Source organism: Tamandua tetradactyla, chromosome 3 (genome assembly GCF_023851605.1).
Source record: "Tamandua tetradactyla isolate mTamTet1 chromosome 3, mTamTet1.pri, whole genome shotgun sequence".
In the NCBI taxonomy this organism is placed as follows: Eukaryota; Metazoa; Chordata; class Mammalia; order Pilosa; family Myrmecophagidae; genus Tamandua; species Tamandua tetradactyla.
The window spans coordinates 30,677,436-30,693,462 of record NC_135329.1 but is presented as its reverse complement, the minus strand read 5'-3'; the positions used below and the strand labels follow the sequence as shown (position 1 = coordinate 30,693,462).

At 35.0% G+C, this 16,027-nt stretch overlaps 1 protein-coding gene across 1 annotated transcript in view; it reads left to right on the top strand.

Annotated features, from left to right (window-relative positions):
* Window positions 1-16,027, top strand: part of KIF13B (kinesin family member 13B) — a 331,605-nt gene that overhangs the window by 247,773 nt on the left and 67,805 nt on the right. Inside the window, exon 36 of the mRNA XM_077152891.1 lies at window positions 14,199-14,310. Within this exon, the coding sequence (XP_077009006.1) occupies window positions 14,199-14,310 (112 nt within the window). The remainder of the gene's footprint in view (window positions 1-14,198; window positions 14,311-16,027) is intronic.

Genomic DNA, 16,027 nt, shown 5'->3' with positions numbered 1-16,027 from the left:
TGGACCCGTTTAACGAATTAAGAAATTCAGATGATAGAGAATTGTAACTAATTGATGCTGGAAAACAAAGGGAAAGGGAATTTGATTCCAGTTTCATTTAAATATGGTGTATGGAAGAGGGCCCACGTTCAGGGAGGAGCTCTTCATTTATTATTTAATGTAGAGCTTCTTAAAAGATTAGTAGATAAAGTAAAGATTTTTTTAAAATTATATTTTCCTTATTAGTGAGAATGTAAACATCATTATCTTCTCCCCGGCCTCCCACCATATAGCAGCAACAGTCTCTCCATATGATCTTCTTTTAAATTAAATAATGAAATAAAACCTTCAGATATGTCATTGTGTAGATTTGAAATGTGAAGTTCCCCATAATAGTGTTCCTCAGGAATGGGTAGTTGTAAAACTATTTGATATACAAATTATCCAAATTTATTAACCCTGTTAAGACAATAATACTTCCATACTTGTGAAATGGTGGTGTGTGTACAAGAGTGTTCATTGCAACATTGTTTATAATGTCATAAGATTGGAAACAATGTCTGTCAGTGTGGTCTGGTTAAATAAATTTTACATGCACATATATTCACACCTAAATAAATGGGATATTATACAGCTATAAAAATAATTAGGAGCCTTCCATATACCAATATGGAAAGAATGCCAGAATATAGTCAAGTGATATTAAAACAAGATGCAGAGCAGTGTACTACCATTTGTATTATAAAGGAGCTGGACAAGAGAAAAATGTGTGGTTGTATATAGATTTTCCTACATATATATAAGTGTCTCTACAAGATTATACAAGGAACTATTAACATTAGTTGAAATGGAATCCAATAGCCTTTATTCCTGAAGATAAATGAATAACTTGAGTGTTTTTAAGGCGTGTTCGTGTGTGAGTCACCAGGTTTTCACAATCACACAAACACGCCTTAAAAACACTAAAGTTATTCAACAGTTTCAGGTATTTCCCACTAGCTACTCCAATACAACAAAAACTGAAAAGGGATATCTATATGCTGCAAAAAATTAATCTGCAGAACAACCTCTCAACACTATTTAAAATCTTTCAGCCACAGAAATTAATTTTGTTTCATTACTTTATCCCCTTTTGGTCAAGAAGTCTTTCTCACTCCTATGATGCCAGGTCTAGTCTCATCCCTGGGATTCCTGTTCCACGTTGCCAGGGAGATTCATACCCCTGGGAGTCATGTCCCACATAGAGGGGAAGGCATTGAGTTCACCTGCCAAGTTGGCTTAGAGTGAGAGGCCACATCTGAGCTATAAAAGAAGTTCTCCAGGAGTAACTGTTAGGCATACTTGTAAGTAAGCTTAGCTTCTCCTGTGCAGAAATAAGTTTCATAAGGACAAGCACCAAGACCAAGGGCCTGACCCAACAAATTGGCATTTCCCAGTGACTGTGAGAATATTAGGTCTTCCCCAGGTTGGGAAGTTTAATATGTCCACCTTTTCCCCAGTCCCTCAAGGGGACTTTTTTGTAAATACATTTTAATCTTCTCCCCGGATACTCTGGGATATATCAGGGCATCACACCAACCTGTACAAACCAACAAGATCTTGCTTCTCATTCAAGGTTCCATATAGTTATGGTGTTCAAATAAGCTGACCACATAAGTTAAATTAGATAGTGTGTTACTGAAAATATAAATTTTGCAGCAAATAAACATCTCTCCCTTTGGTCTCACACTGAAGTTGAAGTTTTAAAATGCAGTCAGTATCGGGCAGGCCACAGTGGCTCAGCAGGCAAAGCTCTTGCCTGCCATGCAGGAGACATGAGTTCAATTCCCAGTGCCTGTCTATGAGAAAAAAAAAAATGCAGTCACTATCATTACCCTTTAGTCTGATTAACTTAATCCTACCCAGATCGGTTTCATTCATATCTCCAAGTCTGATACTTTTTTCAGTGTTTTTAACAGTTGTTATTTGGGGTAATGTGACTTTCGTAGCTGCAGAACTCTAGCTCTGAGTCTCAGGTATCACACAAATACCTGGGAACAACCAGTTGATACACAAAGAGCTCAGCATCTTAAAATTTAGAATTTAGAAATGTTAGTTACAATTTTGGAATAAATGTGACTGCTGTAAGAGCTTGCAATCTAGGAACCTTTACAATAAGCCTTCCTGATAACCTGTGCTCTCAGATTCAGTTCTTTGAGTTTGTATGTTGTAATTAGTTCATATTAGTGAGGCATTGTAATATTTGTGGTTTTGTTCCCTGAGTATTTTACTCAACTTTCATTCACCTAGTTGTATGCCTCATACCTTCATTCCTTCTTGTAGCCACTTAATCATCCATTATTTGCATACACTGCAGTTCCCCCTTCCATTCCTCAGTTGATGTACCCTTAGGTCACCTCCATCCATTGCATAACCTAAAGACTCCAGAGATGTGCAAATGTCCATTCCTGCGCCTGGTCTCCATTCCTCCAGGTTTGCACCTAACTATGGAGTTACAGCATCATATAGGAACCCCACCCCTAGCCTCCTGTGGAGCCAACACAGTGCCCTCCAGAAGGGCTGCACCATTCTGCTTCCCTGCCAGCAGTTAATAGGTATATTTCTCTCTCCCTGTTTTCTCCAGCACTTGTATTTCTCTGCTCATTTAAAAAAATTTTCTTCACATATCATACAATCCAACTTAAGTAAAAAAATCAGTGGTTCCCAGTATAATCACATAGCCATATCTTCACCACCACAGTCTACGTGAGGATATTTCCTTTTCTTCTGCAAAGAATCACTTACTCCTCTCCCACATTCCCTGCTTATTGACATTTAGCTTCGGCATATTACCTTTGTTCCATTCAGTGGAATCATATTACAATGTTACTGTTAACTATAGACCCTAGTTTGCATTTTTATCCCATATACCATCCCATTTTCAATACCTTGCAATGTTGACATTCATTTGTCCTCCCTCATGCAGAAACAATCTTATATTTGTACATTTAAATACCATCATTGTCCACTCTAGACATTGCTAAGTTATACTGTCCCCACTATCCTCTTTCTTTCCTTCTGGTGTCATACATGCCCCCAGCCCTTTGCCTCAACCACACTCGTTGTACCAGCTTCATTCAGTGTACTTAAAGTATTGGGCTACCATCATATAGTTTTGTACTGTACATTTCTGGATCTTTACAATCATTCCTGTTGAACATTCTGTACTCTTTCAGCATCAAATGCCCAATCTCTACTGTCTTTCTATCTCCTGGTAACCTGTGTTCTTAATTGTATGCTCACAGTTCACTCATTAATGTTAATTTATATTAATGAGACTATACAGTATTTGTCCTTTTGTTTCTGGCTAATTAGCATAATGTTCTCAAGGTTCACCCACATTGTTACATGCTTCATGACTTTATTCTGTCTTACAGCTGTTACTTGACAAAGGCAGTGGATTCTTTTGCCCGATGCACTCAATGACGAATTCCTGAGATATTGGGGTTTCAAAGAGAGAAAAAGTTTATTATTAGGCATGTAGCAGGAATAGATTGCCTATCGACCTAAAATCTATCTCCCTGAGTTTAGGGGATTCAAGGGTTTTTATGGATTTTAGCAAGGGGAGATAGGGTCAAAAGTTTATTGCTAGGCATGTAGCAGGAACAGATTGCCTGTTGACCCAAAGTCGACCTCCCTGAGTTTAGGGGATTCAAGGATTTTATGGATTTTAGCAAGGGGAGATGAGGTCATAATTTCAGATAGCAAGTTCTAAGCAGAAAAGGAGACAATGTTATTATTTCCATAGGAAAATGTAAGCAGAAAGGAGAGGGGGCAGAGTTATTTCAATACTAAAGGTGTAAGCCAAAGGAAGGGAGACAATTATCTTTTCAAGAGCAAAGTCTAGCTGATACAACTTACAAATGTAAGGGGCTGGAAATAATTAATGGCTGATTTCAAATTCTTCATTAGTATTAGGGCCTTTGCTCTACAAGTTACTTTAAGAAAATGACCTGATAAAGGGTATAAAGGCCCTTACAATCACAAAGACACAAGATAAGGGTTTTGTAATCATTTTAGATATCAGGGCATCTGAGTTATAGTTTAGGGATTTCAGATAGTTCCTTCTATCTACTCCAATATACCTGAAAGCAGGAAGGAATATCTGTATAATGATTCAGTAGTCAAAATCATCCCTTAAATCCTAATTTCTTGGTTACACAGCCGTGCAATATTCTATTGTGTATATAACCACAGTTTGTTTAGCCACTCATCCATAGATGTACATTTGAGCTTTTTCCATCTCTTGGCAATCGTGAATAATACCATTATAAACGTTGTTGTGCAAATGTCCTTGCCTTCAATTCCTTCGAATATATACCAAGCAATAGGATTGCTGGATCATATGGCAATTCTATACTTAGCTTCCTGAGGAACTGCCTTTTGGAGCAGTTGCACCATTCTGTATTCCCATCAACCATGAATAAGTGTGCCTCTTTCTCTATGTACTTTCTGGCATTGTCGTTTCTGTTTTTTTTCATAATTGCCATTTTAGTAGGTGTTATATGATATCTCATTGTGGTTTTGATTTGCATTTCCCTAATATCCAGTGTAGCTGAGGATTTTTCATGTGTTTTTGAGCCATTTGTATTTGCGTTTCTGAAAAATGTTGGCCCATGACTTTTGACCGTTTTTTACTTGAGCTTGTTTTTTTATTGTTGAGTTGTGGAATATTTTTATATATTCTGGATATTAAACCATTATATGATATGTGGTTTCTAAATATTGTCACCCATTGCTTAGGCTGCCTTTTTACTTTCCTGACAAAGTCCTTTGATGCACAAAGATAACTTTGAGGAGATTCCATTTATCTATTTTTTTTTCATGCTAGTGCTTTGGATGTACAGTCTAGGAAACCACCTCCTATCACAAGATCTATAAGATATTTCCTACATTTTCTTCTAAAAGTTTTATTGTCTTAGCTTTAATATTTAGGTCTTTGATCAATTTTGAGTTAATTTTTGTGTGAAGTGTGAGATATTTCATTCTTTTCGATATGGATATCCAGTTCTACCAACACCATTTATTGAAGAGGTTGCTTTGTCCCAGTTGAGTTGGCTTACCCTCTTATCAAAGATCAGTTGGCTCCTGCTGACTATGCCACCTCCCGCCCACCCCCCCAAAAAAGATCAATTGTTTGTAGATGAGAGGGCCTGTTTATGAGCACTCAATTTGATTCTATTGGTCAGTATATCTATCTTTATGACAGTACCTGCTTTTGACCATTGTAGCTTTGTAATATGCTTTAAAGTCAGGTGGTGTAAAACCTCCCACTTCATCCCTCTTTCTCAAGATATTTTTGGCCCAAGATATTTTTGGCCCTTCCAAGTAAATTTGGTTATTGGTTTTTCTTTTTCTGTGAAGTAAGTTGTTGAGATTTTAATTGGTATTGCATTGAATCTATAAATCAATTTGGGTAGAATTGACATCTTAACTATATTTAGTCTTCCAATCCATGAGTATGGTATGGCCTTCCATTTATTTATTTAGGTCTTTTAAAATTTCTTTTAGCAATTTCTTATAGTTTTCTGTGTATAGGTTTTTTGTATCCTTAAATTTATTCCTAAATATTTTATTTTATTGTAAATGGAATTCCATCTTTTGTGGCCTTGGTTAAATTTATTCCTAAATATTTGATTCTTCTGGTTGTGTACTGTAAATGGAATTTTTTTCTTGATTTCCTCCTCAGATTGTTCATTATTAGTGTATTGAAATAGTACTGATTTTGATCTCATACCCTGCCACTTTGCTCTACTCATTTATTAGCTCTAGTAGCTTTGCTGTAGATTTTTGGGGGGATTTTTGACATACAGTATCATGTCATCTACAAATGGTGAAAGTTTTACTTATTCCTTTCCAATTAGGATGCCTTTTATTTTTTTTTTCTTATCTAATTATTCTAGCTAGAACTTTCAGCACAATATTGAATAATAACAGGGACAGTGGGCATCCTTGTCTTGTTCCTAATCTTAGAGGAAAAGCTTTCAGTCTTTCCCCATTGGGGATGATGATAGCTCTGGGTTTTTCGTATGTATTTCCTTTATCATGTTGAGGAAGTTCCCTTCTATTTCTATCATTTGAAGTGTTTTTTATCAAGAGAGGATGTCGAATTTGTCAAATGCATTTTCTGCATCAATCGAGATGATCATTTGATTTTTCCACTTTGATTTATTGATATGGTATATTACATGAACTGATTTTCTTGTGTTGAACCAGCCTTCTATACCTGAAATAAATTCCACTTGTCATGGTGCTAGATCTGATTTGTGACTATTTTGTTGAAAATATTTGCACCTATATTCATTAAAGAGGTTGGTCTGTAATTTTCTTGAAGTATCTTTATCTGGCTTTAGTATTTGGGTGATTTTGGCTTCTTTGAAGAAACTGGGTAGTTTTCCCTCCTCTTCAGTTTTTTTGAAGAGTTTGAACAGAATTGGTTCTAATTGTTTCTTGAGTGCTTGATAGAATTAACACGTGAAGCCATCTGGTCCTGGACTTTTCTTTAAAGAGACTGATTCAGTCTCTTTACTTGTGATGGTTGGTTGAGGTCATCTATTTTTTCTCCAGTCAGTGTTGTTTGTTTGTGCTTTTCTAGAACGTTGTCCATCTTATCTTTGTTGTCTAGTTTATTAGCATATGTTTGCCCATTGTATCCTCTCTTATCTCCTGTATTTCTGTGGGATCAATAATTATGTTCCTGCTCCCATTTCTGATTTTATTTGCATACTCTTTTTTTTTCTTTTTTCATTTTTCAGTGTAGCTAAAGGTCCATCAATTTTGTTGATTTTCTTAAAGAACTTATGGTTTTGTTGATTTTCTCTACTGTTTTCATGTTCTGAATTTTATTTATTTCTCCTCTAATTTTTATTATTCCTTTCTTTCTGTTTGCTTTGGGGTTAATTTGCTGTTCTTTCCCTAGTTCCTCTAGGTGAACTGTTAATTCCTCGATTTTTGCTCTTCTTTTTTTTTTGCCTGGGCTGGTACTGGAAATCGAACCTGGGATGCTAGGATGGCAGGAGAGACTCTGCCTGCTGAGCCATCGTGGCCGGCCTCTTCTTTTTTTTAATATAGGCATTAAGGTAATAAATTTTCCTCTCAGCACAGCCTTTGCTGTATCCCATAAGTTCTGATATGTTGTGTTTTCATTTTCATTTGCCTGGAGATATAGTCACTGATTTCTCTTGTAAATATTTCATTGGCCCACTGGTTGTTTAAGAGTATATTGTTTAGCCTGCAAATATTTTTAAATTTTCTGTCCCTCTGTATGTTATTGATTTCCATAACCATTCCATTATAATCTGAGAAAGTGTTTTTATAATTTAAATCTTTTTAAATTTATTGAGATTTGTTTTGTCACCCATGATATGGTCAATCCTGAAGAATGAACCATGAGCACTTGAGAAGAATGTGTATCCTGCTGTTGTAGGGTGTAATGTTATGTAAATGTCTTTTAAGTCTAGTTCATTTATTGTATTACTCAAAATCTCTATTTCCTTATTGATAGAGTGGTGTATGGAATTCTCTAACTATTATGATAGAGGTGTCTATTTCTCCCCTCAAGTAGTGTGTGCCTCATGTATTTTTGAACACTCGGGCTTGGTGCATAAATATGTATGATAGTTATGTCTTCTTCATAAATTGTTCCTTTTGTTAATTCATAGTGTTCTTCTTTTTCTCTGTTAATTGTTTTATATTTAAAGTCTAATTTGTCAGAAATTAGGAGAGCTACCCCTGTTCTTTTCTGTTTATTTGTGTGAAATATCTTTTCCCAGCCTTTCACTTCCAGTCTTTTTTTGTTGTTGGGTCTAAAGTGAGTCTCTTGTCGATAGCATATAGATAGGTCCTGTTTTTAATATTTCTGCCAGTCTGTGTCTTTTGATTGCAGAGTTAATCCATTAACATTTAATATTAATACTGTAAAGGCAGTACTTTCTTCTACCATTTTGTCTTTTGAATTTTGTATGCCATAACTTTTTTTTTCTCCTCTTTTTACCCTTACTGATAGTCTTCATTTCTAAACTCTTCTCTAGACTTCTCTCTCCTGTCTGCCCATAGTGCTCCCTTTAGTATTTCTTGTCAAGCCAGTCTCTTAGTCACAAATTCCCTCAGGTGTGCCGAACAGTTCCTGGCTATTTACTAGCTGGTCTAGAGGAGGAACTAAATGCCACTCTTCCCTATGGCGCCATAATGCAGACACCCCCCCCCCCCCCAAATCCAGTAGCTCATATATCCTCTTAAGTGAAATGTCCATGTGTTTTGCCTATTTTCTAATTGACTGCCTTTTTTTAATGTTGAAGTTTGACAGTTCTTTATATATTGCGGATATGAGTCCTTTGTTAGATGTTTGGTTTACAGATATTTTCTCCTAGTCTATAACTTGTCTTTTCATACCTTTATTAGATCTTTTGCACAACAGAGTTTTTAATTTCAGTGAAGGTCAAGTAATTTTTTTCTTTTACGGATTATGGTTTCAGTGTCTTAAGAAACTCTTCACCAAACCCAAGGTCACCTAGATTTTCTCCTCTGTTATCTTCTAAAAGTTTTGTCGTTTTTATGTTTTACATTTAGATCTGTGATCCATTTTGACTTTATGTGTATATATGTGTAGGTCCAGATTCATTTTCTTTTTTTTTGCCTGTGGTTATTTAATTGCTCCAGCAGTTTGTTGAAAAGACTAACCTTCCATCATTGAATTGCTTTTGTACCTTTGTCAAAAATCAGTTGGCCTTTCTTGTTTGGACTATTCTTGCATTCTTTTTTCTTTTCCATTAGAAAATGGGAAAGTGTCTGTTTCTGCCACCACTACACAGTCATGGTTACAAAATCAGCATTACAGAATTTGATGTACTGTGTCTTCTCTAGTGTAATTTGGGAACAAATAAGTTCATTGAAATAATATTTAGAAACAGGAAGAAGTCACAGATTATAGTCTCCCTTTTCTCAGATTAGTTAGTCTTGAGCAAGATTGACATTTCAGGGTGTGGTTTGGGGATGGAGGGGAAGGTAGGTTGGGAAGAATTTTGTAGGATTGGGGCTATTGGGGATGTACAGGGTGGTGGTAAGGAACTAAACAAAATCACTGCTTGACCTAATAGTACTTTGAATTAGGCCAGTTGTATTTTGCATACCCATATTTACGATGCTTGCTTCATATTAAATTTGGAATTGTTTTACTGAGCTCCATCAAGATGAGAACTGATAAACTAATTAATCCTAAAAAAAAAATTGAAAATCGGATTACTGTTCCATTTGACTAAACTTGCCTTGGGGCTCAACAGAAATCACTCTGCTGATAAGTTTTTCAATTAAAAATGTAAAATATGATCTACAGTAGCAAAGATATTGCTGTTTACTGTTACTGGGTGTTACATCATTATTGTAAGCATATTTTTAAAGATGTAATGAAAATTTAGCAAGCTTTTATGACCAATTTAATAAGATGGACTTGTTAGATTGATATTTAGGTTCAGAGTTAATTTCAGTCTGTTTATCTTTCTACCTCAAAGGTAACTGTGCAGTGAGATATTTTGCAATACAAGGAACATGGTGGACTTAAAAATATGGTGTTTCTAAAGCTGTTTTTTTTTTAGTATTTTTATTAAGAACTTTAATGTGCTTGTCATCCTCTGATTAAAGAGTAGTTTTTAATGAAATTAATATTAGTCAAAAACACTAACATATTCAGTTTCTGTGTTCTGTATTTTGGCATCATGACCCTCCGGAAAACTAATTATTTAATGTAATACTGGTACAGAGTGATGCCAAACATAAGTCTTTTCTTCTTTAGCTGGATTAGAGGCCACCAGTCCTCTTCTTTATTTACTTCTCTGTCCCTATTCTGCTCAAAATCAGACTTATTTATAGAAAATCCAACAAATTTGTGTCTGGTATGAGAGGAGTAACAAGAAAACTTAGGTGTGTAAGTGGGACCAATCATGTAATAAGACTGCTAATAGCCTCGTGTTCTTGGCCTTTTGAGTTTGCCTTTAAGCGTCTACAACTACAGTAATTGCTATATTGAATATGATTTTATTTTTTGGATTGTTAGAACAAATAATCCCTAATAATTATTAAGTGAGTTTAGGAATCTAAAACAAAGCCTGAGTTTTCTTTGTCTTCTGTGTTGTATCTCCTTATCATGGCTGATTCTTAACTGATAGACATACAGAATGTTAGAAGCAGATCACAGATTTATCTTTTTCGATTCCAGGTGGTAGTATATGAATTACTGTGGTAGCAATAAAAAAAAAAATGCTCTTCCATTTTTAAAACTGAGCTCATAAGAGAGCAAAAAGAAGCAGTTTCTTGTGAAGTCCTTTTTATTCATAGCCCAGAGCTCGTCTCCTTCCAATTATGGCTTTACGGGGATGCTTCCTGTTCTAGTTTGCTAGCTACCAGAATGCAATATACCAGAAATGGAATGGCTTTTAAAAGGGAGAATTTAATAAGTTGCAAGTTACAGTTTTTAGGCCTATAAAATGTCCATACTAAAACAAGTCTCTAGAAATGTCTAATCTAAGACATCCAGGGAAAGATACCTTGGTTCAAGAAGGCCAATGAAGTTCAGGTTTTCTCTTTCAAGTGAAAAGGCACATGGTGAACACAATCAGGGTTCTCTCTCTGCTGGAAGCGCACATGATGAACACAGCATCATCTATTAGCTTCCTCTCCAGCTCCCTGGGAGGTGTTTTCCTTCTTCATCTCCCAAAGTTGCTGGCTGCTTCGTGGTTCTGCGGCATTCTGCTCTCTCAGAATCTCATGGCTTTCTCCCTTGTCATTCTCTTTTATAGGATTCCAATAAACTAATCAAGACCCACCTGGAATGGGTAGAGATACGTCAGTCCAGTTTCATAACCACTCTTGAATGGGTCACATCTCCAGGGAGATAATCTAATTAAAGTTTCAAGCATACAGTACTGTATAGGGATTAGAAGAAACGGCTACCTTTACAAAATGGAGTTAGGATTAAAACATGGCTTTTGTAGGGTACATATATCCTTTCAAACCGGCACACTTCCTTCTCTCACCACCAACATTTCTGTTAAGGAAAGAAAATTCTAGAAGAGCCAAGCATATAAAAGTTCTAAGAAAAACAGTAATTCTTTGTTCCTGGAGGAAAGTGTGTACAGCCTGTCCTCGAACCACAGGATTCATTTATGGCAAGAGAAAGTACATAGTGTAGCAGAAAAAGAACATGGTGAATGATTTCAGTGGAGCATTTTTCTAGAGATCTGTGAGTGTCAGCCAGCGAGAGAGGAGTGTTGTATCCAGTTTATCATCCAGATCTGTTGCTCTCTCTGAAGCAGATACCATTTTATCCCAGGGATATTTCAAAAGCTGTATCTTCCTCTCTCTGGGCAGTGAGAGCTACAGGTGTGAGATTCCTAAGATAAGATGATTATTAAAGTAGATGGATGGAAAAGAGATGATTTCTCCATTTTTCATTATCCAGTAGTTCTAGCAATATGGCAAATGCAATGTCCGAGTACTATATAAATTCTTTCAAATGTTCTTGTTTAAGAAGGTTGAATAAATGAAACAGAAAGAGTTACGTTCCTCTTCTGATGTGATAGTAAGATTGTGTGGGAGCGCCAGTGGGGAAAAATTAAACCACTCCCCCCACCCTCCCCACCCCATCCCCTGTGAAGTTAGATCTTGGAATGTGCCTTGGGGAAGAAGTGATTCCTATTTGTCACTGAACCATTTTATACCACACAGCTGAGGTCCTGACTTCAATCAGGTACTTAGTTCTCTTCCTAAGGGACAGAGTGCTGCTACACCAGCTGCAATATGAAGAAGAAAATCTAAAAAATGAAAATGAATTTATCTTTGAGTTAAGTAAATTGTCTTCAAAACAACCTTGTCTGCATTTGACCTTATAAATAAAACTTGAGACTTTTCTTCCGCAGAGTACATGCAAAGATTACTGACCTTAGTGGTCAGTTACCTGATTGTAATATCCCAGAGCACACAAAGCTTCAGTTCCTAGATAGATAATTAAATTTAAATGCAAAGAACACTAAAACATTAATGAAACATTAAAAGTATGTAAATCAGCATATGATTCATTGTAATACAGATGATCGGGAAGTGAAATACTTCACAGTCAGTTGTTTCCCTAATCATCTATTCATGTCTATTCTGTTTCCCTTATGCTAAACATTGTACCATTTTAAAAAATGATTATCAAGTGCTGAGAGAGTTCTTGGGAAGAGTGGCAATCTCTGAGGTAAACAGGATCCAGATCACTTAGGGTTTATTGATTTTATGATCAGTACTTAAGTTGCTGCTAAAAGCAGATACGTTTCCAATACATATCTGAAACCTAAGAGGCCTTTGCACCTCAATCCATCTTCAGTAGCAGTAAGGAACTTTCTGTTCCCCATACTGCTTTTAAGGCAATTAGTAATGGAAACTCAAGTTAATGATTATGATCATTCATCTGTGGAATACTTACTTAAACTAACATTAAATTCTGTTATTTAACTCTAGTGGAAAAGAAGTCAGAGTGAGTATCAGAGGAAGAAAAAGGAGCTTAAAGCATTTAAAAGGTTTCCGTCTCAACTCTGATAATAATTTTTGTACATTTAGTTGGGATTTATTTCTTTACTAGATAGGCGTGATATTAAAAGTGCTTTCACATAATCTGCCAAACTCTGACCAGGACCATTCCAGCCAATTCTAGAGAACACGTAGGGCAATATATAAGATTCCACAAAGGTTCCATGCACTAGAGTAACTTTTCAGAAACTTACAACCTCCAGATGGGTCCCTGGTACAGAAAAGTCCTGAAACCTAGAGGCCCCAGCCTCCCTAGAACATTGGATAGTTCCATCTCCGTATCCCATGTTAGTGACATAGAAAAAAGTTAGAATGGCCATAAGCCCAAACACCCCTAAAGAGAGGGATGGAAAGATCAAAGGTGGTGGTGGAGTTAAACCATGAAGATAGGATTTAACAAATGAATATGAATGCTGAATCATTAAATTGATATCTCTTTTAGTTTCCAGTATCTTAGAGCAGCTAGAAGTAAAAACCTAAAGTTGTGGAATTGTAACCCATGTCAAACTCTGAAATATGTTCTACAACTAATTGTGGTGCTGTGCTTTAAAATTTATTGCTTTTTTGTATATATGTAATTTTTCAAACAAAAAGAAGGAAGAAAGTCAGTTGTGATGATAAAAAAAAATATTTAAGCCTTCTAGTCTCCTATATTCTGGAGCAGCTAGAAGGAAAAATCCGAGAGGATTATACTGTAGCCCATGACAAACTCTGGGATCTGTTCTGTAACTACTTGTTGAAGAGTGTTTTGAAAGCTATTGCTTTTTTATTTCTTTGCTTTGTATATGTATTATACTATACAATGAACAAGTTTAAAAAAAGTGCTTTGATGGCATCATTGTTAATATGGTTCATCGTGAGTTGTAGAATGGTAATTTAATCCATTAACTGGCATTGTTCTTATAGTATGCAATGAAATCTCTTTAATGAGAATTTACAAAATAAATTGAGAGTACAATGAAACTTGTTATTTCAGAGACTTCTATAATTGAGAATTTGTGATTATTTGGTTTGAGTTTAGTTGGAATTTATCTTTAATATCTGTTAAATATAAGAGAGTTTTTGTAGTGTATTGTTCTCTAGAAATTTTATTTTCATGAAAGGCGTGTGAAAATATACTTTTGGATAAGATTGAAAAGACACCTTAACCTTACAATAGTAGAGTTACTTCTGTTTAGAAGCTTAAGCAGAAAAGGGTATCTTGAGGCAAAATAGCAAGAACAGCCTAAGAAGTAGAATATTAGGGAGAATTTCAAAATGGATGTTCATATATATATCTATATGTATATATAAATATATAATTTTTTTGGTAGGAAAGGCAACATTATATAGTATGGAGAATGTTATATTCTGCACTTGGGAGACTGTAAATTGTCAACATTTAATATTAAATGTTAAAGGATTATTATTATTAAGGAAATTAAATTATAAACAAAATTTAGTATATGAGGAAGGAATGAAACTTGAGTAAGTCAGACTTAACATGTCCTGTAAAAGAAATAAAGTTTTAGTAATTTATATAATATTTTAAAAAAAACCCAGCTTTTAAAGATAAGATGAAGAACTTATTTTATTAATTGATTAATTTGAAACAAAATTACTTATTTTGTCTTGAATAGTGCCGATGGGAAAGTCAACAGGATGTATCCCAAACAGGACTTTCCAGAGGAATATCTTCAGTGCCCCCAACCCTTTCTGGTTGTCCCCAGAATAATCATTCTCCTGATCCAGGTAAGTTATAATTTCATTTACCAATCACTGTTCTGGAATTTGAGCGTATTTTGAAAATAATTTAAATCAAGATTTCTTGCCAGGTAACCACTATTCTGCTAGTTAAGTTTTATCTGAATTTCCCCCTTTATTCTCTTAACTATTGAATTACATTGATTTTTGAATGTTGAACTTACCTTGCATTCCTGCATCTGTTATTTTTTTTCTTATAATAATGTCTTTATTAGGTGTTGGTGTCTTGGTTATATTGGAGTCACAAAATGACGTGGGAAATGTTTCCTCCTCATTATTTTTCTAAAAGATTGATATTGCTTCTTCTTTAAAAGTTTAATAGAATTCACCAGTGATACTATGTGGACGTGGAATTTTCTTTGTGGGAAGATTTTTAGTTTTGACTTCAATTTCTTTAATCTTTGTATTTCTTTCTGAGTCAGTTTTATTATTGTTTCTTACAAGTTGTGCTTTTCAAGGAATTTTCTATTTCATCTAAATTAATTTTCATAAACTTAACAGTATTCTCTTATCCAGATATAATACTTGTAGATCTGTAGTGCTGTTTCCTCTTTTTTTCTGATATGGATAAATTTTGTTTTCTTTCTGTTTTTCTTGGATAGTTTTGTGATGGGTTTATCAGTTTTATAACTGACAGAACTAACTTTGGCCTTGTTAATTTTCTTTATTGTTTATTTCCGAATTCATCTATTTCTGTTCTTATTTCTTTCTGCCTTTCATAAATTTTGATATTTTGTCTTTCACTAATATTCTGTTTAGAATATTTCCTAGTTGTTCTTTGATTTCTCCTTTGATCTTTTTGGTTATATTAGTGTTTTAATTTTCAGACATTTTGGGATTTTCTAGGCAAGTTATTATTGATTTCTAATTTAATTCATGATCTGAGAACAAACTCTTTAATATTTCAATCTTTTGAATTTCCTCAAGACTTAATTTATGTCCTAGATTATATTCTCTTTTGGCAAACATTCCATGTGTACTTATGAAGATGGTTTGTTCTGTTTGTGGGCCTAGGTTCTGTTCGTATCACTTAGGCCGAGATGGTTGCTAGTCTTGTCATTACTGACTTATTTTTTTCTGCCTTTTCTATCAGTTTTTGAGATAGAGGTTAAAATCTCCTAAAATATTAGGAAATTTTAATATCTTTCCCTTTAGTTATCAGTTTTTCCTTCATTTATTTAGAAACTCTGTTATTAGGTATTTAAACACATTTGGGATTGTTGTCTTCCTGATTAAGTGGCCTTTCTATCATTATTTCATTATGAAATATAAGAGAGACCAGCAAATGCTGCCATGTTCCTTGCCATGTGGCAGAGGAGCCAAGGATCACCAGTAGGCAGCCCCAGAATACTGGTATTCATGAAGAAAGTATCACCTTGATGACGCCTTAATTTGGACTTTTTCCCAGCCTCAAACTTTGAGCAAGTAAATTCCCATTGTTTAGGCTGAACCATTTCATGCTATTTACTTAAGCAGCCTATGAAAGTAAAACATCAGCCATATGAACATTTTTTTGCTTCTTGTTTGTAGGGTACATCTTTTTCTCATTCTTTTAAATTTTAACCTATATTTGCTTTTAATTTATAGTTGGTTTCAACTATGCCACTATGAACATCAGTGTGCTAAAATCTCTTCTAGTTCCTGTTTTCAATTACTTTGGGTATATACCTAGTAGAGAGATTTCCAGGTCATGTGGTAATTATAT